At 44.8% G+C, this 27,753-nt stretch overlaps 1 protein-coding gene across 2 annotated transcripts in view; it reads right to left on the bottom strand.

The window, feature by feature from the left end:
- tenm2a (teneurin transmembrane protein 2a) overlaps positions 1 to 27,753 on the bottom strand; it is a 111,706-nt gene that overhangs the window by 44,274 nt on the left and 39,679 nt on the right. For both annotated transcript variants that reach the window (XM_069670430.1, XM_069670431.1), the window contains exons 2-4: positions 23,900 to 24,106; positions 15,241 to 15,472; positions 4,733 to 4,971 (exon numbers count right to left, since the gene is read on the bottom strand). In XM_069670430.1, the coding sequence (XP_069526531.1) occupies positions 4,733 to 4,971; positions 15,241 to 15,472; positions 23,900 to 24,106 (678 nt within the window). The remainder of the gene's footprint in view (positions 1 to 4,732; positions 4,972 to 15,240; positions 15,473 to 23,899; positions 24,107 to 27,753) is intronic.

The following is a 27,753-nucleotide window of genomic DNA, read 5'->3' as shown; positions in this document are numbered from 1 at the left end:
AAGACTAATATATATATATACCAATCTGTGAGGATCAGTGTCTTTTTGTGAAGAAAAATATATATAATTTGGAGGATTATTGACATAAAATGTGAGGAAATTCTTTCAAAGTGATCTGGTCCTTTAAGAGTTGATATCTTAATCAATTTTGATCTGTCTTAGATGTTTTAAATACGACTGCTTTTTGACTGGTTGATACAGCCATGCTGTGTTTTTCACACTGTGAATTTGATCCCAGACGAAGGCCTGTGAGCCAAGTTAGTGTCTTTAATAAATCCTAATAAACAAATTTAACCTTTACTTTTATATTATTTCATTTTCCTCTCCACATGTATACCTGCATTAGATAAAAAACCACACTAGAATAATGCGGGGACACACTCTCCTGAAATGCCACCATGTTTTTTTTTTGTCAGCTGTGATATTATTACTTTTTCTCACAGCATCTCCCACATTCTGATTAATGAGAAACACATTCAAGAGTTTTTAAAATAATGCTAACTGCTGTTATTAGAGTAATGGCTGGCATATTTAAGCAGAGCTTTATAAAATTGGACATTATTACAGTCATTAACATGTTATTATGTAAGCCAGCAGCGGTGTGAACGCGCTGGAGTGAGACACTTATAACCGGGACGAATGGGCAGTAAGCGATTGTGATCAGTCTGGAACAGCGAGACAGCAGTGATGGATGGAAAGCGGTCGGCTTAGAGGCATGAAGGTCAACCTCGATGACAGTGTGTGTGTGTGTCTGTGTGTGTGCGTGTGTGGGTCTGTTTAATCAACAGACAGGGGAGCTGAGAGTAAGACTAAAAATACATCACGTGTGTGTGTGTGTGCGTGTGTGCGTGCGTGTCTGTGCTCCCATTCATCAGTGGTGACAATACCATGTGGAGAGTGCTACTGCGCCCGACAAATTCAGCCATCACACACACATTCACACCAAACACCCCTGCAAAGGTGACACAAGCGCCCGCTAGCAAGTTTACTCATTGTATTCAAGGGCACACCTGTGTATGTGTGTGTGCGCGCGTGTGTGTGTGTGTGTGTGTGTGTGTGTGTGTAAAAACATTCCACCTGGGCTCAACTACTCTGACATGTCCTCGATCTTTCATCTATGTATCAAACCCGCCTTTCCTCTCATTCCTACCCACAATGCATCTCTTTTCCTGTCTGTTTTTCCCCCTCTCTGTACATTTTTCTCTCCTCTGAGGCTTTCATCCTTCTATCTTTTCATCCCTCCTAACTTCTTTTGTCATCATCCCCCTGTTCTCGTCCTCCACAGTCTCCCTCTGTCCTCTCCTCTCTCTGTCACGCTCCCTCTGTTCTCCGCTCGCTGTGATCAATTAGGAGACATTAGTCCCACAGATATTCCAGGTGACGGAGCCTCGGGAGGCCACGCTCTCCTTCATCTCTCCTCCTTCTGCCTCCCCTCAGCTTCTCCTCTCCACACCTGGCTGTCTTGTCACTCCTGCTCCTCCTCCCCAGCAGCTCCACTTCTTTTTCTCGGCAGTGCAAACAACAGACCTCGCTCCTCTCCTGCTCCTGCTCCAATCTCGCACTCTCATCCCTTACGGCGCCAACAGTGACATATCTGCATCAGCCCTCCTCTCCCCCGTCTCTCCTCCTTCTCCCCAGTCATCTATCCTCCTCTTTCTCTCCTCCTTTTTGCTCTGGCTACATGTTAACAATGACGCATCTCCTTTCTTCCTCTCTGCTCCAACTCTATTCAACACTTTTCGTTCTTCCTCTCCCTTCGCCTTCCTCTATCTCGCTCTCTCCAGGTTGCCGTTCACAATGACGGACCCGTCTTTCCCCCTGTATGCCAACCGCTCACCTGTATCCTAGCAACCACCTCTCCTTTGGCTCCGGTGCTCCATGCGGAGCAAGCAAACAAGACGCCAGGGGAATGAAGAACAAGCACTCTCGTTTATCCTCCTCCCTCCAACCGTTCAGTCATTCCTTCACACGTAAAGAGGAGGCCATACTCTGCTGGAGCCGGGAACCAAATGCTTTACCTCTCTCTACCTCGCACAAACACACATTTACATTACCACACACACACACACACACACAGCTGCACATGTTTTTCCATGTTGTGTATCCACGTGTGTGTGTGCTTATCTCGTCCCCACGGCTCCATTCCAGCAGTAGGACACAGTGAATAAGCTTCAAAGAGATGTCGTCTACTGTGCTCCTCCTGAAGCATGCTGGGTCCCTTCCTTTTCTAAAAGGTTCTCGGTGTGCCTGCGTACGTGTGTGTTTGTGGACGATTGCTAAGTCAATATCTGAAGCTTATTTGTGGTCTCGAGAAATAAAAGTAAGAACTCGTTTGAAGGCCGGCACGCCTTAAAAGCCTCACAAGCTCACTCATCTCTTAGGTTTTTCTTAGGGAAGCACACACACGTGCACAAAAAAAGTGCTGTTCAGGCACATGTGTCCTGTTGTAATTTATGAGTGGGCTCCTGGGTGGACGCCTCAGAGGGGTCCTCTTCACGCTGCATGGCTCTGGGTGCTCTGAACAATCCCCCCAGTGAGTATTGGGCTCCCACGCACACACACGCAAACACACTTACAAAACACACAGACAAGGTAGCACAAAACCCCCCTTATGAGCAGTGAACTCCTCCGACTGAAACTCGCTGCACGATTAACGGTACAAAAAGCTAGGTAAACACAAGGGTTTCAGGCTTGGCAGCACTGCTACAGCTCTGTTCGGCACAGACAACACAGCAGAGCAAAACGGTTTCCTTACAGCAGCTGAAAAGAGGCCACAGAGTTAGCAGACGTAATAATAGCAATAAAGTACGATTCAGCCTTGTGCTGCTTACAGAATTATAGCCACTTGCACAATTAAGTTTGGCGGTAAAGCGCTGACTTTTGGCGCATTATAAAACAGTAAATACACAGAGAGTGGAGCTTAAAGGAAAACTGCTCCTAACTCACTGAAATTAATTCAAAGATGCAAATTTAAGCCGCACATTCACACTGTATAGAGATAAAAAGCAGCAGTCTCTTTGCATCTATAAATACACCTATACATTACGCATTCTTTGTGCGGCGTATAAGCTAATGCTACCAATTACTAAGACAGACAGGCACTATTGTAAACAAGTTGTATGTACCTGGCAAGTATCCAGATGGCACACTAACACTGATGCAGTGATGAAGAAACGTGGATAAGACAGCAATTATGTTCTCAGATAAGAACAATTTTTGATTTCTCTTCCTAATTACTTCTTTATTTAACTTATAGCAGCTTATTTTATTAACAAATATATGTTCTCTGATAAAAACAAATGTTTGCGTCATTAAAGCCCCAAGTGTGCAATTTTCTGCTAATAAAATAAGATGGATAAACCGATGTTTGTACGCTCCACTACGTCTCTGCCCTCAAGTATCTACGGGAGGGGGAGGTGCTGTGAACTTTGCGGTAGTTGCAGCCTTCCTCCCCTCTCCCCTCTCCTGTTTTTGCAGCTCCATATGTGGCTGTCCAGCACAGTGTGACCGTGTAGGGCTCAGGAGAGGATGGATCTGTCTGTGTGCCCCAGGCGAGGGGGCCTTGATCTGCTCTGGAGGACACACACCACTCTCAAGGGCACACACACACACACACACACACGAGCACATGCACACAGCAGGCACAGACTTGAGTGCACATAAGCAATTTGGACACATCCTGGTGAGCAAAACCCACACACACTGTTATGCACACTCACTTTGGATGCTTTGATGGATGATGACGTATAAATATATTAATATATATCTATATATATTTATAAATAATGTAAAACTAGATTAATAATGTATGCGCAGGCAATAAGGGGGTTGTTCTTTCTGCTGATGTTACTGTTTCCAAAGATCCCCCCATCTGTTGCCTCTGGTCTCTGGGGTAAGAGGCCAATCAACGGCTCAGTGACACATCTGCCTCCTCACTCACACACACACGCACACGTACACACATTCAAACATACATGCATCATCTGTTTCCTCCTCCTTTCTATTGTCTACTTTACAAACACACAGGCACACACAGACACATGCAGGTCTGCCATTTCTTGTCCAGTGAATGAGGTCAAGGAGGAATAAAATCCACGCCCACACAAACGCCCACACGCTCTAAGCTATGCTCTCTCTCTCTCTCTCTCTCCTTCCAACACATCCACTTGTAGACAGCCATCTCTTCCTGAGAGACTCGGTAAGAGCTCTCCTCTGAGTATCCGCCGTTCCTTTAAGGATGACTATCTTGTATTGGCTTCAGATCAGTAAAAAACATCCATGTCCCTGCTGGGGTCTGTTAGGATTCCTGCCTTGACTGATACCTGCTTGCGGAAACAGCCCCACTATGGTGCAGTTTATGTATCTTTCTGTATGTCTGACAGGCTGTTTACTGCTGCTGAGTGGAGGCCAGGGCTCCTGCTGAGTCTGATTTTGACTTTGGCTACAGCGAAAAAGCTCACGCTTCAGAAAATTGCTTTGTGTTTAGGCACAAACACTTTTTTTTTTTTGCTGCGGTTTGAATGGAAAAAAAGGCAGATTTCATGTCTGGGTCAGTGCTGAGCAAACAGGACAAACCAACCTGAAATAAAAGATATTCACGTGTGACTAAGCATGTGTTCATTTAGAGATACTTCTGGTGTACTCTCACATTTTAGTGGCCTGTGTGAAACCCTTTAATTGAAACGAATGTGATTAATCTTCATGAATAAAACTCGGCTCTGTGATCACTTACCGATGAAGTAGGACAGTAGGATGGCCAGCAGCGCAGCAGCTGCGATGGCGGTCACCGCGGCACATTTCCAGCTGCAGTACTTGGACGGCTTCTTTAGCTTGAAGGCCGAGCGGGAGAAGGTGTTTCTGGGTAGCAGGCGAGGGGGCGGAGAATACACCGTTCCCGAGGTCAGGGGGTAACCGGGGGAGGAGCTACTGAAGAGAGGGGTGGTTCCTGACGACGTCTTGAACAAGAAGTGCCTAAAGAGAGAAAAAAAAAAGAGAGAGAAAAGGTCACAAAAAGATGACGTAAAGGTGCTGATGTAAGGGTTAAAAATACACTCTGGAGAGGTAAACACGGAGCAGACACACCAATCTGCCACCCAATACAGGCCAGATGACAGGGTCACATATGTGCAAGCTTCTGTCCAATTTCTCTTTCCGATGAACCTTTCCTGCCATATGGGTTTGAACATCCTTGAACTGATTTAGTCTCCAATTCAGCTCGTTCCAGTCCAAGGTCTCTTTTTAACCTCCACCTGCTCTACTCCTTTTTTTCTCTCCCCTCGATTCGGCTCCATTCACCCCACTTATGACCACTGCCTCCCTCCTTTCCTGTCCTCATCGCCCCGATGGGGTCAGAGCTCAGAGAGAGGATAAAAGAGGGATTTGAACCATCATCCCTTTCTTTATATTACCTATTATCCTCTGCTACCACTGCACCTGCTCACCCAAGGCCGCTACTCTTTCTCCCTCCTGTTGCTTTTGCTTTCACATTTCTCCATCTAACTGTTTCTCCACTCATGTTTCCTCCATTCATTCCTGAAAAGGTGTCCCTCCCGCCTTCTTTTCAGCCTTATTTTCTGATCTGACCTTGTAGAAATATCGATATTAGTGCGAAAATGAAAGACTGCACTTGAAGAAACTTTTCAAGGACACAGTAAGAAGAACTTCCGCGACACTTTTGTGACATCTTTTTCGACACGCTCACAGCACGCACGGGGAGCGAGGAGAAGCCCCCACACAGACTCCAGGTGGTACGACAGAAGATAGCCCTCAGGTGAGTGTGACAGATCAGAGAAGCGAGGTCACTCTATTGCCTCAAACTTGACTGAGGAGAGGGAGTTTTTTGTCTCCTGGTCTTTGTGGAACTTTCTTGTTTGTGTGTTTGTGTGTTGGTGTGCATGCTCTGGTACTTATTTCTTGCTCTTTCTACCTTTATCTCAGTGCGTTTCTGACCTTGGGAGTGCGGACAATTCTGCTAAGAGAGAAAAAACTCTCCGGGCCTCGTTTCAGTTTTGATGTTGGCCATGTTATCACGGATAAACAACAATTCTTACTTTCAGAATTTTTCCAAAATTTATTTTGCTTCTGGTACCATTAAACTTACCATTTTACCAAGTTGTCAAGTCAAGCATTAGCTAGACTCTTAGCTAACTCCTCTATTAGGAGGTAAGACCGAAAGTAAGCACGCCTAAAGTACAGGTAATAATGACAACTGACAACATTAAAAAGACTTGTCTATGAAGGTTAAAGTCAAATCAAGTCACGACCACGTCCTACACTTTATTTCCAGTCTTAAATAAGTCAATGTGCAGTTAGAAACAGACGCACAGTTAAGCTAACTTTACTGCTAGCTAGGTGACGGATAGCTAACACTAATATCAGATATTGCCAAGTATTTTATGATTTAAAAAGACATCATCTATGCCGCCAAATCTGAGCCCAAAGATATTATGACCCTGACATTGTTGAGGGCTCATTGATTTGTGCTTAGCTAACATTGGCTTAAACATTAGCTAGCTAAATCGCGTTACGGCTCGCCTTAACTCACTATTCTCTGTGTTTACTCAAATGTGAAGTGCGGTTGAAATTTTTTGTGTCTTTGTCTTCTGAATCATGTTTTGCTTGGTGCTGTGAGTGTTTGGTCGACTACACAATAACGTATGAAACAAGCGGAGACGTCTTGTTTTGTCTGTCCATTGCCTCTTTCACCTTTACCGACAATGTGGAACTGATTCAAAGCCTGTTCTTTGTCAGAGGAATGAAGGGTTTACTTGCTGTACACTTTCTCTTAAAATAACTTTAAATCTTTAAGCTTTAGGAGGATAGAAAGCTATTGCTAGCTGAGAAAAAAGGCTTAGTACAAGTAAAGCCACAAGTCATTGGTGTTAAAGTTAAGGTCTAGATCGAAATCTCTTTCTTTGTGAGGTAGTGTCAAGTGGAGTTTAAAGACACAAGATTCTTGGCAAAGTCTGCCTCAGGTCCAAGACATGTGCCTCACTTCAGGCACTAAGTCAGATGGAGTCAACAAACAGGTGTTTGTGCACAAATGTGTGTCATTACTTTGTTCTTTTTCTTGTATCTTACCGTCTCTTTTATTCAGACTCCGCTAGCAGGACCAGTAATAACCCACTGCTGTGGCTGGATCTGATGATTGCTACTTAAGATAGTGCTTAACTGCACTTTGTTGTGTGGTCTCCTTTTCTTTTGATGTCTTTAATAACTGCTGTTTCACAACAGCGTGTCTGTACGTGTGTCTGCCGCGTCTGGAAACAGTTGGTGTAAACAGGTGATGTGCTCAAAGCATAAAGATTCGGTTTGGGAGCAACGTTCCACTCTGTATCAATTATTCAGCCAGTCTGTGCTCTGTTTCTCTCGTACTCTCTCATCCTCTCATGCCACTGATTGTTGGATTGGTATCCTGCTGGAATCTCCTCTCCTTTTTCCTCCTCCACCTCGTCTCTACTCATTCTTCCCCCTTTACCTGTCAGGGACGCTGCGTGACACCAAGGAAAATAGGAGAATGAGAAGTAGGAAAAAAAAAATCTCCAGACAGATAGAGGCTGAAAGAGCGCAAGGAGATGGCATGCAAAGAAATATGAGGTTATTGTCTAAAAATACCAGCCTCTCAGTGTCACTGCCATCAATTTTAATATGCGTGCATAAATCTACTCTCTCACAAAAGCATGGACGCGCATGGAAAGCACGTGTATACGCACAAATATACACACTCCAAGGTCAACCAGCATGTGTCTTTGCTGCAACTCATTTTCACAGCCACAGTCGCGCTCTGTGATGGCATGGCCAGGGGTAATTAATTACGATACCACTAATGTGTGTGTGACTGCGAGGAGAGGGTGAGCTGGTGAATAACTTTCATTCCATGCAACACAATGTATATGATTAAATGTGCTGGTATGTATTTGAACTTGCACACTAAGTCCTTTCACTCTTTTGCTTTGTTGTTTGTGTGCAGTAGCTCCACTGTGAGCTTGATGTGGGATGGGAATATGTCTATGGGCCATACTAATTACGAGTAGGAATGGAAAGTGTCTAATGTGCTCTGGGGAGGTAATTGACATTGATTTATGTTGCGGAGGACTATGGAGGGGTTCTATCATAGCAGGCAGCCGGCAATCACAACTCTGTATCATTAGGCTGGGGTGTGTGTTTGCTTCTATGTGTGTCTGTGTGTTTTTGTGTGAATATTGTGGGCTTTTTTGACAGTGGTCCAGCATGGAAACGTCACACATAATTAGAGAGAGCTGACAGAGACCCCCCTCAAACCCCCCACCTTTTTCTCCTGAGCTGCCAGCAGCGGCAACACCTCCACCCTCCCATTCGCCTACCACATCAACTCCAACCATCGCCACCTTGTGTCATGCATGCTGTCGTACACATGCAACACACACGTGTACATGCAGAAGTTGCATACCCTTGCACGCTGACACATATATTGCACAGACTCAAAGTTAGGCGCCAACCCACGCAGAAACTAAAAAAAAAATATGTGGGTTTTCTTTCCCGAGATCGGCCCTCATGTGCTACCAAACAATTCATCTGCATCCCCAAGAAGCACAAAGCGACATAAGAGAGGAGGATGTAGATTAGAAGACAGACAGATAGAAGAACAGAGGATGTGTTTTCACTCCATTCCAACCATGTTCCCCATTGAGAGAAAGGAGGACCTGGACAATTAACCACAGAACAGAGAGCATGCTGGGTAATTAGCAAGAAGTCAAAGCTCGCATTCCCCTTGAGCGGACTGACACACGCGCTCTCGAAAGCACACGCGCACACACCAGTCATTTTATAAGCCCTCACAAACATGTGGTTGCTGAGGATAGCGCTCCGAGAATCATCATCAGAGGTAGAGAACAATTAACAGAGGTCGACTCGGCGTGGGGGGTTGACTGCAAAACGGTCAGATCTGAGAATGAAACAAAGGGCTCAGGGAGTGGAGAATGCTCGAGGATGAGAGCGTCACGAGAATTGTTCCCTGCTACAATTGAAGGAAACAATAAGCGGCAGATGGATGCAGTATAATGGGCATTCATTTGCCGAGTGTCGCTTTGAAGAGGGACATGGAAAAATTCTACGGCTTTGAGAAATGTGAAAAAGGCAAAAACATACAAGGCATCCAATCTACTATTCAAATATCCCGAGATGCAGATTTTTGTCAAATGAAAGGAACAGTTGAACCAAATGACACCTTGTTTTAGGATGGCAGCAGGTGTTCCACATGTGGATTCCTTAATAGCCCAGCAAGTACATTTTGTGTTAAGGGGAAAAAATGGCTCTTGATTGATTGCTTTTGAATACCTAGCGTCAGAGGAATTTGTTGCATTTTTGTGAAATATAATACCAGACCTTTTAAGCTGCAGGGAAAATGAGCTGTGGTGACACATCACACGCCAGAGGACTCATGTTTAATGAGTGACACGATTGTTTAAACCATCATCAAGTGCGTGAGATGTGTTAGTATCTGATCTGATTAGACTTGGCAAGTGATTGATCGATGGATCACCTTGTACGCTCGCTTCCCAGCAATTCATTAGAGCGGCATGTTGCAATGTCAGCTGAAGTTAGTTTGACAATCACCGGTTGGGCACATACCGAATAGCACGTCCAGCTGGACCTGTACCTTCAATGGCTGTCATTAGAAAGATGCGAGGTAGGGGAAGCCCTGTGTTTCTTTGTCATGAGGGATTCGGCACTTACGCTGCTGTACCACCATTGAAAATCTACCATGGCTGCCTGTAGGGTATCAAAAGGTATGTTTCTCTACCAACCAGATTGGACTGATGTGACATCATTAAACAGGGTAAGCAAAAACCCCCCCTCCTAAATACGTTTAGTTGTTCAAATCTTACCACAAGGTCAATTTAGTAGCTGTTCAGGAGCTTTTGATCACATCCCAGGAGCAACCAATTACCTGTTAGCTGTACTCTGAGGGCCTGGAGCCTTCCAAGCTAACACTGGGCCTGAGGCAAGGAACATCCTGGACAGGTTTCCAGACAAGAGGTAACACATGAAGACACAACCATTCACGCTCACAGTCACACCTACGGGTATTTAGAGTTGCCAATTAACTGCTGGAGTTAGTTGGAGTTCCTAGAGAGAAGCCACAAAGGCAGTGGGAGAACATGCAAACTCCACACAGGAAGTTGGCAGGCAGATTCAAACCAACTTGCTGTGAGGCTGCAGTGATAACCACTGCGCCACTGTGCCACCGGCTCCGGTTGGTGGAATTAGATGTTAGAATTTCAATCTTATAAACATTAACAAGATGGGGATTAATCATCTGAGTTTTCTATCAAAGCTCTATGACAAACATCTCCTGATAGATATTACCGAGGCACGTGAACATGCAGTTAAAGAGAGCCTGCTTTGTAATGGCAGCAATGTGACAGAGCGGGATGTCTGTGAAGGTTCTCGGTAATTCTTAACTTAATCCAAAAGGCGACTGGGCTTGGTTGAAGTTCTCGAAGACGGGTTAGGGTTAGGGTTAGGGTTACCTGTCGGTTTTGGACTGAAGAAGCCTTATGGTTGAGAGGTGAAACGTCTTCAAGAAGTCCAGCTGCCTTTTGGATTAAGCTTAGAAAAGAGTGGGATGTGTTCACAATACTGTATGTTGTGTATGGCTAGAAAATCATATCGTTAATAAACCCTGAATGCTACTGCTTAATCCTCATTATCCAGGAGTAGTTACTGTTTTTCTGTAGCCAGCTCCTTCATCTTCCCCTCCACCCCCGTTGGTTTCCACAGGTAGCACCTCTGAATCTGTCCCCTCGGTAATGCCTTTGAAAGTAACCTATAGCGCCCCCGCACAACACCCCGCCCTCCGCTGCTCCATCCAGATAAATTGAGATGCTGCAACCCTCTCAGTGATCTTATTTCTCCCCTAGAGCTGTGGCCAACAGCCCAGCGAGCAGGGGGTGAGGAGGTATGTCCTGAGATCACAGAGAGAGATTGAAGCTGGCATCAGTCGCCAGGAGGCTCCAAGGGACCAATTGGAAATCAGGTGATTTCTTGCAAAATGCTGCAACACATGTACACACATGTGCACTCGCATGCACAGGGAGAAGGACATTTTTTTCTGTCTGGTTCTTGCTCACACACACACACACACAATGGCAGCAGCCATCTATAGTCATTTATCTCACACTGGTAAATGTATCCATGTTCTATGGGCCCCAATCTCCCTCCTCTGCCTTTCTATCTTCTTTCATACACACTCCCCAAAACAATCTCCTTCAATCACCACCTCTCTCCGTTTCTCTCCCTCTTTATCTCTCCCTCCTCTACCGTAAACCATTCCTCCCCCCCCCCCCCCCCCCCCCCCCGCCACCACCCACCTCCCTCGCTCGCCCGACTTATATTTCTCGGCTTTATCACCGCTCCTCCCCTCGTCTGTTTCTATCTCTCTCTTTCTGTGCCAGTCATCCAAGCCCTGGGGTGTTCTTAGGTGATCAATCTTCATCCTCTCAGCGCTGTCACACTATCAGGTCAAGCCGAAGCACCCACACACACCCACACACGTACACACCCACACACACACACACACACACACACACACGCACAAACGCACACACATATACTATAATGACTGGACAACAAATGCCAAGATTTACATATGATTACAGTTGGGAGCAGCCGCGGGCAGAGAAAAACACACATGGTCGGATGCAAACATACACAGAAATGCACACAATCGCACGCTTCCTCCCTGACGTGCACGTGCGCTCATCATCTCCTAGCTGCCGGTTATAATGAGATGGAGGAAAGGCTCTGCCAGCGAGGGGATGGTGTGACTCTCTGGCTCTGCCCGGCTGGCTCTGACCCAGTCACAAGCTCCAGCAGCTCCAGCCAGCCCACCCAGCCTCCGCCATCACCGGGCCCAGAAGGGAGGAGTCCCAATCTGGACTGGAGGGCGGAGCTGGAAACTCTGTTTCGCTGCTTTGGGCTCCATTCACTGCGACAGGCTCTGAGCCATGCCCAACCCCACCACCTGAACATGACCAAATACTGGCACAGCAGACGGCTCAACAGCGTGTTTGTGTGTGTGTGTGTGTGTGTGTGTGTGTGTGTGTGTGTGTTGTTTTGTTTTAATCTGTCGGATGGCAATCACAATCTGTGAAATAGGATTTATAACTTTATTTTGGTAACTGAAACATCAAAGATGTCTCTGCATCATTTTTGACAAGACAAGAAGTGTCAAACATGTCTTCTCTCCTGAAACTATATAATTGGACACGCATCGCCATGGCAACGCAGGTCTGGATAAACATTCGCGACTTGAAATAGCTTCTATTTGAAGGCAAAGGTATTCTTGTTCAACACCATGCTGCCTCTTTCCCATCATGCATACCGGCACGATGCATCAGCAAAGGTTTAGCACAGACCTGAGATCAGTGGGGCTGAATTAAACATGGCCAGGCCTCATAAATACTGCACAGGGCCGGCACTCTGGGGAGCGTATACGGGACCATCAGAGCTGGAAGGCTTCAGCGCCCAGCAGGAGAAACACAACTACAGCTTGCAGAGTAAATGCTCAGAGAGCAAACGTGCGCATGCTAGGAAGCATGTAGGCAGTGTCCCTCTCACTGCATGCCTCATGAATAGTAATACTCTGCATGAATGCTCTGTTTGCCCTGTAAGTGTTCTTTGTGTGCTGGCAAAAGCACATGTGTACGGCGTGTGAAATGGTTTGTATTTCCTGCTCTCTGGTCCAAGTTGCGTGCATAACAGCTTTGACACATGGCAGATTTTTGTAGGTAACGCATTTGAATAGCGCTCTTTTGTTAATCAGAGGCCAAGAGCAATTTTTCTTTTAAATAAGCGTTTCATATATTGACTGAATGATGGAGGGGAGACGCTCACTGACACTTTGTACATGATATTCAGTGGTTTGGTGTTTGCTCAATGAACTAAAAACTGAAGCATTCACCTATTAGGTGAAAGATTAACGAGGATACAACATTTATGTGCTATAAAATATGCTGGTCTTCTGAGGACAAATCAGTTGAACTTCTCAAGTGTTTCTCAAAAGTTTATGTGCTCTGCCTTTCTCTTTTGTCCTGATCCAAACCCTTTGTGCTGTGTCGCAATGCCAAGCTATGGTATTTGGACAAACTAAGCATGGTAAACAACATGGATCCTTACGACTTGGCAGCCCAGGATGACTGCATTACAGACCAAATGCGCTAAGGCCCTGTTAACACCTGGTATTAACGAGCGTCCTGAGTGGTCCAATCACAAGTTCATACGAAAGCGCATTCCGTGACGCATTGAGGACACATTGAGATCTGATCCCTCAGACTATTTTCAGAAGTGGTCTTGGAGGCACATGTCCATATTCTTTCAGCAGTGTGTAGGCGTCCAGAGCCACAATGAAGGACCACCTGGACTCAGGGCAACTATAACATTGATTGACAGATGACTTGCCTGTCATTCTATCTTGACGTCTCTGCTGTGTCTTGTAAAACTCTTTGTTTTTTTTGTGACTAATGTCACCAAGCATAAAGTTAATGCATTATAGTGGGTTTTGCACAGGATTGTGGGACATTTAACCTCCTGACTAGATTCATTAAGGGACAGTGCATTTTATTTATCAAACACAGCATGATGACTGCAAGACAGCAGCTGGATGCTGGCGAGAGATATGCGACTACTAGTTCGTCATAGATTTATAATAATGCAGCTCTGTGAGAATACAGACCGTGAAGATGAGCGTATACAACACAGATCTGTTTGCGACTGTAAACAGAGACAACAGTCTGCAATGGAGCTGACTCATTGATATACTTCACAACTGTAGAGTAACATCAGGTGTCATGATCAAAGAAAGTTTTTATACCAAGTCGACACTTCTGTTCGTATTCACTCTGCTTCTCTCCCTCGCTTGCCCACATGATCCCTGCCTCTCTCTCTCTGCTGCTAATCTGCATGACAGTTTTTCATCAGCTGATGTTTTGTATAATGAAGATGATACGTGTTTATTTGCATATAGATTGGGGAAGTGAGATCCGATCACAAGTGGTCACTGGAGATGCATTTGGAGACGCATTTAAATGCCAGGTGTTAACAGACATACTTAGAGCTGTCAACTTGTGATCCAACCACGCAGGATGCATGCTAATACCACGTGTAAACAAGCTGTAATTCCAATCACAAACATACACATTGTAAACTTTCTAATTTTCTGGACTGAATGCTTTGCATTAGTGTAAAAGGTATAAATCCCAGAAAGAACATTAACAACGTAGCGCTGGCTCAGTGGAGGATATTCTAATTCACAAGCTGGCAAACGGTTAGAGCACAGTCATCGAAGGTGTTTTGCTTCTTCTTATTTTAGGCTCAATTATAATACCAAACTAATTGTAAAACTTTCTCAAACCTTCAGCTTTTATTTTACTGAGTCACCGGCAGTGGGTTTCAGCAGTTGTGTTATAAGTAGAGAAGATTTGCAAGAATTTTTGACCTTGTGGGTTTTTCCTCTTGCAGTGGGCAGATTAAGTAAAAGTGTTGTGCTGTCGTGGCTGAGTCTCCCTCGGAAAAGAAGATTCAATCTCGATGGGCTTTCTTGTTTTTTAAATGTTAAATTGAAAACAGTTCACACAGACAGGATGGTTTAGCTTTGTATGAAGGGTCCGTCCTGTTACTCATCTCTTATTCATTTGTTACATAATTTGTATGACGGTGGAACCTGATGATGATGTCAGCTACCTTAAATTCAACACGGTGCCAACTCCACATGCCCCAGTGTGGATGACGCTAGCATTACTGTTACGCTAGCGTGATTTCAGCTAGCTTGCCCGCTACACTAGCCTGCTAACTATCACCACGCTTCCTCATTTCATAAGGACCTGTACATGTCAAATGTTTCTTGTGTGACCAGCTACAAACAGCCGCGTGACAGCGATCTAAAAGGTTGCCTTTCTTTAGTTGCGTTTGTATTCTTAACATTCCTAACAAATATCCTGCTTTGTGAGCGAATAGTTCTGCTCCAACGCTACATCATCGCCGGCTCATATTTTTTACCCCGAGCACTTCTGTCCAACACCATCACTCTGAGCTCACAGGAATGTTGTTGAAGCAGCATTGCTCTGACCTTTCATTCCTTGCTATTGATTACCCAAGGCTTATTCTGCTGCTGTGCTAACTGTAAGAGGCCCTGGGTATTAGAGCCAGGTAAACAAGTGTAAACACAGAGAAAGATAGATAAGAGAACATATTTCCTCTGACCTGGTCTCCAGCGGGACGTTACTGTTGAGCACCCAGCTGTCTTGTAGCTGGACCGACTCCGGGGTGGTCGGCCCGTCTCCAGTGCCCGGGGCCGGGGCGTGGATGGGGTTGCGTCCCCCTCTCAGGGTGTTTCTGTTCAGGCTGTTGGCAGACTGGTGGGATAAGGTGTGGTGGTTGTGCGGAGGGGGCAGTGGAGGCCGTAGCGTGGACTGACTGTGGTGGTTGGCAGCCCCTGGAAGAAGACAAGAAAAGAGAGCGATTTAAGCGCCACACTTCTTTGTGATAGAAATAAAAGAGAGGAAAAGATTTCATTTCAAAATGCTACAAATTTAAACCAACCACAGGCTTTTTAAATATTTTTCCATTGTGTGTTACTTTTGTCACAGCAATCATTCGTCGGAGTAGGTGTCATGTTTTCCACATGGTCGATAACTTATTGTACGAAGACATTCAGCTAAATAGACACAAGAAATTTCATAAACATGTTTTCACATTCTTATTTATCTTATTTTTAGCTTCTTCCTCTTCCACTCTCACCCCTCTGTCTTGTTTTCTTTTTCAAGAAAGAAAGAGAAAGACTAAAAGAAAGTGTGTGTGTGTGAGAGAGAGAGAGAGAGAGAGAGAGAGAGAGCGGTATTAGAGCACTCAGCACAGCGTGTGCCCTCATCTCTTGCTCTCAGACTTGGGGGAACATGTCAGCTAGAATCCAATACCAGCCCTTCCAACACTGAGCTAATGGACTGTTGAGTGAGAGAGCTGAAAAACAAACCCGGATGACTCAGACAAGAACACCCATTCACACATCACCTTTCTATCTCTGTCTCTCTCTCTCCTCTTTCTCTCTCTCTATGAATCAGTAGGGGATATGAGCTTGTCTCGAGCGTTTGTGTGTGTGTCTGTGCGTGTGTGTGCGTACAGAAAAATCAATAAACCAAATACTAAACATAATAGGAGAGCTTGACACGGTTGCATCACGTCTTGTGCATCAGCATACGTTTGGTTTGCACACACAAATCACCTCAGATGTCGCGACCAACCGCCTGTGTCTTTATCCTGATGCTGTGTGAATAATACTGTTGGGATTGTTGTAAAACACACAAAGTCATGACGTTACAAGTGGCTTTTAATTCTGGCTTTACAACTATGTCAGCTTTTTTCTTTCATCAATGCTACTCGCCGCTCTTTCATCGTTACTGTACACATCTAAGCGCGGAGTACATTACACTGATTGTTCGTCGCACATTACCTTTGTCGCACTGATCAAAGGAGGCAGTGAGAGCATATATGCACACATATGCTGAGGTGGAAACAACAAAAGCAACTCCTTTGCGCCGTCACACTTGCCCTCTTTCATTTGGCATCTCCTCTTGAATTAGAGAGGAGACGCAGAAAGGGTGACGAGTGGATGTGTCACACTCCCCTGTCCACTTTTTTTGCTTTGATATTTGTCATTCATAGATCCCTAAGAGGCATAAATCAGAAGAAGTAACATAAAGCCGACGCAGATGCACACAGCAGCCGCCTAACACCAACAAAGCAGGCTTAAAGTGTATTTATAGCACTTTGTCTCTGTATGCTAATCTCGCCCCCCGTTTGCTTCCTATAGACGGGATGTTCCGAGCATATAGGGTGCAGTGAGCTCCCTTGTATCTCCAGCTGTAATGGCGACCAGTTTGTAAGGTGACCTGATTCATTCATGCCGCCGCTGGGGCTGCAGATGTAACCCACATGGCCCCGAAGAACAGATGCTCGTGAAAGGAGAGAAGAGGGTTGGGAGACGAGAGAACGACGGAAGGGGCCTGACCTCTGCGACACGGGAGGGACACAAAACATCTGTTTGCACGTGCAAAGATGCTCTTGGGAGACACAGACACACACACATGCATGCATACACTCACATATGCAAACATACATGCAGTTTGTAAATTGATATTTAAGCATGCAGAGTTTTGCTCTCTCCTCCTCCTCCAGCAGTGCATCGTTTCTTCTGCAGGATCTTTCTGCTATTTGCATTTTGTTCTTCCTTTGCTGAGAGGTGAAGCACTTTGAGATAAACTTTTGACTCTGCAATGCCAATGTAAATGTGATACAGCTCCCACTATACCTATCTGCATAATACTCTTATCCATATACTGTTTAACAAGCTAGGATGCATACGTGTGAGCATGGTCACAGTGAAAGTAATGCATGAAAGAAGAAGGCAGTCCCCGGCTCACACACTGCCCCGCTGTCTCCCATGTTTAAATCTGTGTATTAAAAAAATGCATGCGTTTCTCCTTTGTTCATTTTCCTGCTATAAATATTGAACACTTTTTTCATTCAAATTCGGATGAATAATATATGGCACAACTTGTGTGGAAGAGGAATACATGTTTTTGTAGCCTTAGCTCCGCCGTTGTGTCCTGAGTGTGTGTGTTAGCAAGAGGATGCCTGCCTGTCGTGCGTGTGAGTGCATGTGCGCTCGTAGGCACCCCTGCACCACAGGGAGACCGTATTGTTCAACAATATCACTCACATCGCATCGACACACTTTTTGTAATTAAGATTTTAACATTTCCCTTCAAAGGAAGAGATGGAAAAGCTATTATCTATCATCTAGCAGCAAATTCTATTACGTGTCAGCAGATAATGTCAGAAAAATGTAAAGCAGAGAAAAGTACTGCTGGTAATTCAATGCTTTTCCTCTCTTTATAGCCTCCTGGGCCCGGCAGAATCCTAACGCTCTGTCAGGTTAACTGAACTGAATTGTTACATGATAGAAAGCGATTGTGTCTTTATTCCTCATTGAATCAATATTTTCAGAATAAAGCGCACAAATGACTCATTATTAATGTTTACTGTTGTTTTTGTAGAAACTTGCAGCTACACACGCAGGAAAAAAAAAACACTTTTATTCTTCCAAAAGTCGCATAGCCTTTGGTAGAATGAAAAAAAAAGTCTCTCGACATGCTGCAAGAAATTTATGATCAGAGACAAATTGCTTTCTTTTTACTGCTTCAGCAGACGGGAGTGATGTCAAAGAAATTCATTTTCATGTAGACTTCAAATCCGTACGAAGAATTCTTGGAGTTTGCCGGAGAAAACAAAAACACAGGGAGAAGTGGGGCCCGCCCTGCGCAGCGAGGCCGAGGCACAAGGTTGTTTATTCTTTTTAATGCAAGCTAAGAACTCCTTAACAAATTATTTTGGCCACGGAAACACAAATCTGACTAATGATTTGAACGGAGGGAGCGCGCGGTAACGAGGAGGCCGGAGGTAAGTGGATCCAATAAATTAAGGGAGGGGGACTTAGCAGATGAATTGTCCGGCTGCTAAAACACAACCCGCAGGTAGGCTAATAGAAACAACCGTTTAACCAGGAAGCCAGTCTGATAAAAGACAAAACATGCAGCGACCAAATAGAGCAATTAGGGAGCAGCCAAGCAGATCACATTTTATTCCACTTTATCTTTTCCTCCTTTCTTTCCTCCCGCCAGAGTAAGTAAACAGCGATCATGAAAAGATTTTCTGTTTGTCACAGCCACAGAGCCCCCCGTCTGACTGCTGCCGAAGCCTGACCCACTTTACTGCGTCCAGAGTCCCCCGAGTCTGCAGAGAGGGGACGTTATGGCTGTAAGCTGCTGGGTTTGGCTCAGGCTAAATCCTGGAAGTTCATTGTGCTCGCCAATTCAAAGGAGCCTCAATCAGCAGAGGAGCATTAGCCTGTCTGCTAACCTGCCTCACATGGAAGGCAGACAGCACACACATACATCAGTGAGAGGCAGGGGAGCTCTGCACCGTATTAATCTCACTAGGTGTGTGTGTGTGTTCGTGTGTGTATGTGGCCGGCTGGCAGCAGGAACCCACCAAGGCAGTTTGTTTTGCAGCCTGGATGGGCAAACTGTTTATTGACATTTTCTGTGGTTAACAGAGAAAAGTCGCAGGGTAGGATGTGCATGTGTGCGTGCGTGCGTGCCTGTGCAGGACAGAAAAGCCCATTCAGCAGTTAAAAAGGGATCATTGCAGGGCTCAGCTCCCTTCTCTCCCCCTGTCCTTCTCTTTCCCTCTGCCTCTCCATCTCTTTATTTCACGCCTCATAATCCTTTGCTTCTACCCTTCTTTTTTTCCAAAAAGACATGTGCCAACCTTCATTCTTTTTCACGCACCTTCTCTCCGCGCTAATTGCTATGCTCCCTGTGTTTAAGGTGGTGTATTCCCATGTGCCGCTGCTTCTTATGTCCTCTGTCTCCGAATGTCACATGCCCCTCATTTGTCATTCTTCGCAGCGCTCGGAGGCGGAGCGCGATGGAAGGAGAGCTCGAGGTGAATCCCAGAGACGCACATACAAACACACGCATGCTGCAGGAGGGGCTTGCACAAAGGCTTTATTACACATGTATGCAAACACATACAGGCACCAAAAAAAAAAAAAGTTAAAGACACATGCAGGCACACACATACATTAACACACACGCACACACAACGCCTCTGCCTTGGCTAGTCATCTCTGTCTAATTAGGAGGCAATAATCCGCTAGAGAAGAGTCATCAAATCCAGCCAAAAACAAACAGTCACTATGAGCAGAAATGCATGTGTGCATTTTATCCACACACACACACGCAAAACATCCCACTGCTACGCAAATGTCAGCCTTACATAAGCACCATTAGGAAGAATAACATTAGAGCAGATGAAGGGGACGCGTCGTTGTTGTGCCTTTGTTTCTGTAGATTTGTTTCAACAAAGCCATTAAACATTCATTGCTTCGGCAGTGACTTGAGGTGGCTTCCCTGGCAGCAGATAGCTAGCCACTTTAGATGCGGCTAAAAATAGCTTAGCATTCCCCATGCATAATGAATGGCCAGAGACAGCGCTAACGCTACCTCTTTCCAGGAGCGATCCGCTACGCTCCGTTTGGCCGTCTCAGCTCCCCCCTGTGTTCCGGGGGAGCGTTCCCAGACAGGTGCTCCGAGCCAGACAGTATTCCCACATAAACATACGCAGACCCAATTCCCAGCCAATCCTCGGCAACAGCGTTCCGTTCCCATTCACCTGTCACGCTTCACTAGGAACACAAGTCATGTCTGTCCACCTGTTAGCTTAGGTAATGGTGGACTACTTTACAGGAACACACACGAGCATGCAAACACAAACACACACAGATACAAGCAGCATGCAGCTTCCTGAGGATTATCTCGCTGTGGTCAGTTTCTGCCTGGCTTGGTAAGGCTCATTTCCTGCCCAGCGTCCTCTCTCTACAGGACCACACACACAGGCAGGCATACACTCACAGCACATGCATAAACCATCCTGGGTTATAGGTGTTTTATTTCCTAGCAGCCGTTCCTGTGTCTTCCTACATGCCAGGGTGTGTTTATGCAGTGCCAGGCTGCCACTCTAAACTCATTTAGGTCGATTTTAATGGACGCCCCAAAGCCAAGGACTCTCTCTGCACCCATTAGTTCAGCAGTCCTGGCTGGAAAACGTGGCAATTTGCAATTTCATCTGAATGTTGTTCTCCCTCCATCCAAATCTCTCTCTTTCACCCTCTAAGCTCTCATCAGCTTACCACTCGTCATTCACATCCCTCCCCCCTTTTCTGTTTTTGTCTCTTTGACTCCCTCTGTCTCTTGGTCTGTGTCGCTTTTTCCATCTATTTTCACTGGTGCGCATTGGATTTAATATTTCTCTCATCTTTCTGATTTCTTCATGCAAGATGTCTCATTAAACAACTTCAAAAGTCAAAGTTTGGCTTTCTCTGTCTCTGCTCCCATTTGCCTCTTTGTGCCTCTTTTTCCTGCTTCTCCGACGTATTTTTTTTTTCTTCTTCTTCTTCTTTCTGTCTTTGTCTCTTTGCTCGCCGTCTCTGTGTGTTCACGCTCAGCAGAGACTGAAAGAAGCCCCAGAACAGAGAGTGTGGGTGTATGCGAACAAGAATGAGAGAAAGAGAGAGTGTGCCTGCGAGCCTCACTCTCCCTCTTTGCCAGTGTCTGCCATTAGGGTGTCAGTGGCAGAGTGAATTTATTTGCTGTGCGGTTACTGGGCTAATGATTGATGTTGCCCCAGCAAACAGTAAACCAATTAGAAGGCTGATGTAACGTCATTTTAAAAGCCTCCTAATCACGTTGCTCTTGAACCTGGGACCCGGGCCTTCCCTAATGAAGATTTATACTGGATCAAAGGAGAGCCTAACGCCATTAACAATAGATTGTATTCCACCAAAAATCACATTAGGACTTCTCTGCCCACCCCCTTCCCTCCCATCAGGCCTCTGCTAAATATATCTACTGATTACAAGTGCAGATGCACGGAGGAACGGAGAAACAGAGGGACGAGCGGGAAAGAGAGGCAGAGAGGGCTGGAGAGGCAGGGAGAGTTGGCTCGCAGTGGCTAATTGTTGAGAATAAATGCGTATGCTGATGAACAAACTCATCAGTGCAGATATGGGCGAGACGAATGCTTGTGAGGTGCTGATATAAGCACACAGGGCCTGTAACAGCCAGCCAGAGAGAGAGTCCAATGATGAAAGAGGAAGCTCAGAGCCGGGGAGACTAACTAGTGTGTCTCTGCTACAGTGATCCTCCTGCCGGCACTTAAAATTCATCATCCCCTTACCTTTCACTTTCCGGTGGATTATTAATGTCGTATGGAAAATAAGTGCAAACACACCTACTCAGTGGCAACCAATCTGCAGCGCCGCAGAGTGCAGGGGTTGCTTTCACTTGCATCATTGTTTTCTGGCAATAGTTGACAAAGGTGGGAGGGTTCCATTTAAAATGTAATCCATTAACAGATTAACAATTGTCAGCTCGGGCTTTTTCGCTTTTTGTTATGTGAGCAACAAAAGGAGTCAAGATCAGGAGCAGAGAGCTTTTCTTTTGTGCTGCTTCTTGATGGCGCTTTTTCAGAAAGTGACAGATTTCAGAATAAAAGCTCATTAGCTTACGCAGCTCTTTCACACCCGTCCTGGGTGATCATTTACCATTAAAAAATATACAAATAGATACATTACTCTGTGAATGAAGACATTTAAAAGATTTATTTCCCCTCTTATAAAACCATAACTTCCATAATCGACCATGATTATGTGGTAGAATACATTTTAGAGATCGACTAAAGAAAAGGACAAAAATGACGACTTGCAGATTTGAACAAGTTTAATGCTAAAAACCCGAACAATCATAGAACATGCTCGCTTTTACACCCTCCTGATGACAAAACATCATGGTTCATTACCAAGGTTTTCAGATTCTCAACATATACGCACACACACACACACACACACACACACACACACGCTTGCCATATCCAATGTTTTCCTGTAGCTTTGACCTCAGTCCTTGGATGAGCTCCAGTACATTAGTCCAAAATTGTCTCTCCCACGCTCCCTGATATCTGTTACCAATCTACCGGGCTTTCTTTCCGAGATAAACTTTAAGAGCAGAATTCCCCCAGCGTAGTAAGCTAAGCACGTAAGCAAAGCATTCTTTCCCAAAATATAATTTCTCACAATATAATCCCCAGACCCCCCAAAAATCAAGGTCAAAGGTGAGGGCGGAAAAACCTGATGTAACTGTTTGGATAGAAATCAGGAAAGAATTGCTCCCCGTGACCCTCTCCCATTTCTTTTTCTTGATTCAGAGCGATCACGCATCATAGACTGTATCCTCCTGATTTACGTGTTCATTTTTCTGAAAAGTTTATTTTTAATTAATTGTTTGATGCTGTAAAAAGGATGATTGACAGCTCTGTTGACAAATACAGCTCCTGCAGCCGATCAGCTCAGGGTGAGCTGAGTAGAGGAGGAACAGCGAGAGGAGACGTAACTAATACGTAATCATTACAGTCAGTGAAGTTCCCATACTTGTGAACGTCTGCTTCAGACCAACTCAAGAAGCTGTTCTGCTGTTAAACACGCTGACATGCGGGATCTTTGCTGTTTTTTTAAGTAAGTTCAGTGTGCATTTTGGTAAGCGGAAGTGGCCCGCCGATCTCTACTGCGCAGTCTCTGGCTCCAAATGACGTCACCATCGCAAGATGGCAGCGCCCGTCACGGGGGCTATTTTGGCATCAATTTTGTACAATGAGAGCAGATGGAGACGCTTGTCCATCCTGCATCTGCACTTGTAATCAGTTTGATACAAATGTTTAAATAAATGTAATGTAAGCACGGCAGAATAAATCAAAGTCAGCACTTAATAAATGTAAACGGTATAAATTAAAATATAAGTAAAATTGTATCAAGAATATGAATGTAGATATCAGTAAATGTATATTTCAGGAATACAACATCATATAAAATGTTATCATGGCTATGAATATTCAGCATATGCCAACATCACAACATCTCTTCTCTGTGTACACGAGAGGTCACACTTCTCTGTATAACACTAGTCCACAAAACTCCACCTGAACCATAGTTGAACCACAGTGATCCTTCACATAATTGCTTATATCCTGGAAAAACTAATGCTGACATTGGAGGAAGGCAGAAAGCAGAAAGAAATGCTTAACAGAACAAGATATGACATTAAGTTAAAGCAGATTGCGACGGCTAAATCAGATCAGGAAATGGACACATAATGACGTAAAGCAGAGGCGCAGGTGATGGATGACTGATGGAGAAATAAAACGAATGAGAAGAACAAAAGGGTGGATGAATGGATGAGAGCTCTCTTACCCGTGGAGGAGGGCTGAGCACGGAGCATGTATGAGTCATCCGGGTGGGGCTCCAGGTGAGTGTGGGTGGAGTTTTTCTCCAGCAGGGGCACCTGGCATTCCCTGATCGGTGGAGACGGGCCGGGGGAGGGGTGGTGGGGGGCGGACGAGGAGGACGGAAGGGACGGAGGGAGCAGTGAGGAGGAGGAGGTTGGAGGGAGTGGGCGACCTGGAGGATGGAGGGAGAGAGAGAGAAGGGGGGGAAGAAGGAGGGAGGGGAGGCGTTAGACAAAACAGATGGCAATGACTGACAGTGAGACAGGGGCCTGTTCCAGGGCAGGTTCACTGACCTATCAGGAGGATGATCAGCCAGATTTCATCTACACCATGCAGACTGTGCTTGTTTTATTATAACTGTCTCTGAGATTTCTGCCTCTTTCTCAGTGATAAAGAATAAAAATATGTCAGAAGTTTTTTATCTCTCAAAAATCTAAAATCAGAATCGTTCCTGAGAAAACTTTAGACAATGAGTCACGTGCATCAAGAGTAACTGGGGCACTGTGTTTTAGGGGAAAAATGCTGTTGGTGTTATTTTAGATTTCGTCTGTAGTGCTGAGAGTAAAAATAGACACGCGCGCGGAGCAGAAATCTCAGACTGGTGCTGTAAAACAATATAAAACAGAGCATCTGCATGGTGGGACGCAAGTTAGAAAGTGTTTAGTTTTCTTTGTTAATTTGGTTAGCCCACTTAACCCTTAAAAATCTGGCACATGGGTTGGTATTAAAATACGTGCTGCAGGTTGTGCAGCAAAGTGTTTCAGTCCCCCTTCTTGGAACAGGCCTCTGGTAAACGTAAAGCAGCTTGAGGACAAACAGAGAAAGCTTGCTGAGGATGGAGAGACTAGATAGAGAGAGAGATTCACACAAAAAGCCCACAGATCTACGAATGCATCCACCGCTTACACTACACCAAGGTAAGCTCAGTTAAGCTTAGTTTTAACACATTGTTCTTACAAATCCTTTGAATGATACTACTCAAAAAAATAAAGGAAGGCACAGTTACGATGGCACAGCTTGAAGAGCAGCTCCAGTTTTAAGAAAATGCTCTGCTTGAAATAATCAATTGTGTCTGATATGTTTAATTACCTTGTAAAAATCCTGCCAAGGTATTTCCTCCTTCTCCCTCATTAAAAACTCCTGAATCTGCATAGGCCCCGCCCATATGCAAATTTCCAACCACCCCCTCCGTCGCGAAAACAAAACACGTCTCTGCCATCAATTAGTGGCAACTTGTTGAAACTTAGCTAGCTTGAAATGTAGTAATTAGCAGTAGTAACGTCAACGTTATTAGTCAGCAATGAGTTTGCAAAATTACGATGACGGTTACAGCTGGCTCGCGCATCGCTGAAGTGGTTGCCATAGGATACACAAAATGATATGCATAGCGTCACCCCGTCCATTAACGGGATTGGCTCCTTAGGTTTGTGACGTCTCAAACCTGCCAATCTGAAAACGTGTTGTTCAGCCTGTCCTTGGTACTCTGCAGTTTAAAAGCAGACAGGCCCAGCCATGGAGAGGACTGCTTATGAAGAACACCACATGGAGATGTTTACAAGGTTAACTTGATTTTCACTGGAGGGCGTCTGGAGTGAGATGATGCTCTCTGTAGGCCTATGGATTGCTGTCTTCAAATGAACAAATAAAACCCAGCACTTTGTCATTTTGGATACATTATACTGCTGATACTGCTGGTAATAATAAAACATCAAAATAAATATATGTTGCTTTTGCCTTTTTAGATAGGACAGCTGAATATAGAGAGAGGAGGGTGGGGGATGACATGCAACAACGGGGAGTTGAGTCTGTGATCAGTGCACTGAGGACTGTTGCCTCTGTACATGGAGCGCCTGTTCTAGCACTGAGCTAATCCAGCGCCCCCGTGTTCCTTAAATTTTCTTGAAAAAATGTAGGGACATTAATTTTTTCTTTTTTTTTCAGCCCATACAAATGTCAAATTAAAATGTTTGACGTACTGAAACTTGACCGTTCATCTGTTGTTCCACTGTAAACACATAAAATAGATCTTTGTAGCTTTTGCAGAACACTGACTATAGCTGCATGTAATAACTACAAAATTACATGAAATTTTAGTTTAACAAAAGCCCAAATAAAGAGAGTCATAAAGTCAATGAAGGTAGTCATTCATGGTAGTTAAACAGCAGTACTGTATCTGCCAATCTGCCTCCACAAGTAGTCATACCCGACCAGGTAAAGCACCAAAGTAAGCCCGAGCAAGAGCAAGAGAATGTAACGTTTTATTACTATAAGGAAGAATGTGCTCTTTTTTCTTTTACATTATGGTCTTTCTTTAAATAAAATGATGTAAGATTTTCTTGAGGACCTACATTGTACCCATTGTACGGTTGTCCTCTGCATGGCTAAGACAAAAGAAAGTTAACAGCCAAGTCTTTAAATAGTGCGAGCCCTGGGACGCGTGGACACAATCAGGCTGTCCCATCCACCAGAGAGAGGAAAAGAGGGATGAAGAGAATTCACTCGACTCTCCAAAGGTTTGGAATCAAGGACAAAGACAAATCTAATAAATTCTATTTAGAGACGGCTCAAAATATAGAATAATTATGTCTGCCATATTTGCAGCTCAATCAATCAACAATATAAGAATGAGGCCACTGAGTCCAGCCAATCCACCCAAGGACTCAGGTTATTACCACTGCTAATTAGAAAGCCGACCAAGAAGACACTCTGACGAGCTGATAATCACTTATTTCCTCCTGATTCTACATTTGGAACGATGGCCTCAGGCAACAACAAGGTTTTTTTTTTTAACAGCTTTACAAATAAAGCTTGTTTTCCTTTTCTTCGCGCGGCCTTGTCCTTGGCATTCCAAAGTAAAAATGTAAGAGGGTGGAGAACAAAAAAAAGCAATATCTCCCTCTTCGTTTTACAAACTTCTCTCATTCTTTCGTTTCACCACTAAAACTTCACAAGGAAAAATGGAGAAGCTACAATGCGGAGCCTTTCAGCGAGCCGCTTCTTCTTTCATCACTTTTCTTTTTAGAGGCAAAAAAAAAAAAAAAAAAAGGAGGACTCGAACAGAGGACAACAAAAGAGAGAAAAAGTTGTGAGACCTTGAAGAAGAAAGACGAGATAGCTGAACATTCATCATCATACTTTTTCTCCCTTTCTTCTTTCGTCTTTTCTTACTGACAATTCTTCAGAATACAGATGTGCTGTGATTGTAATTTGACAGCGCTCACCTTCCCATCACCGAGTATTGATAGAAATCAAAATGTGTAAAGGCCATGATAGATGGGCCGCGTTTTTTGTAGGCGGTGGTGCAATATTGCTTGCATCAGGGAAACAGAACCTGGATGCGCGAGGGAGGGGGGGGAGGATTAATGTAGAGATCCTTTAAGAAACAAAGTGCTTGGACATAGTTGTTGGCTAACCTGCCCATCTATGCTGCCTCACAATGGAGCCCATTAATCATTGAAGATACACGTTTGAGACTAAGTGCCACTGTGGCATTATAGAGACGTATTTGATAGAAAAGGAGGCAGAGTGATACCTCTGTCCTGCCGTCCAAACTGCTGCAGCTTTGAGCTTTGCGTCATAGAAACCAGAGCTGGAATCGATCTACAGCCCCACGTTAACTACACCCCAGAGAGATGCCAGCCTTGTCTTCTGTTTAGGTATGTGTGTGCGCGCGCGTGTGTGTGTGTGTTTGTGTCCGGTCAATCTCATCAGCGCAAACAGAGAAAAATGGATAAACAATGGCAAAGCAAACACTGTGGCCGACAGGAGGGGAGAGGAGAGCGGCAGGGAGGAACAGCGAGAGACGGATGGAGAGAGGGA

The sequence above is a fragment of the Semicossyphus pulcher genome, unplaced genomic scaffold (assembly GCF_022749685.1).
Source record: "Semicossyphus pulcher isolate SPU_LCO1_2020_fin unplaced genomic scaffold, fSemPul1.0.p SCAF_2, whole genome shotgun sequence".
Lineage (NCBI taxonomy): Eukaryota > Metazoa > Chordata > Actinopteri > Labriformes > Labridae > Semicossyphus > Semicossyphus pulcher.
This window is presented reverse-complemented; position numbering and strand designations above follow the sequence as displayed.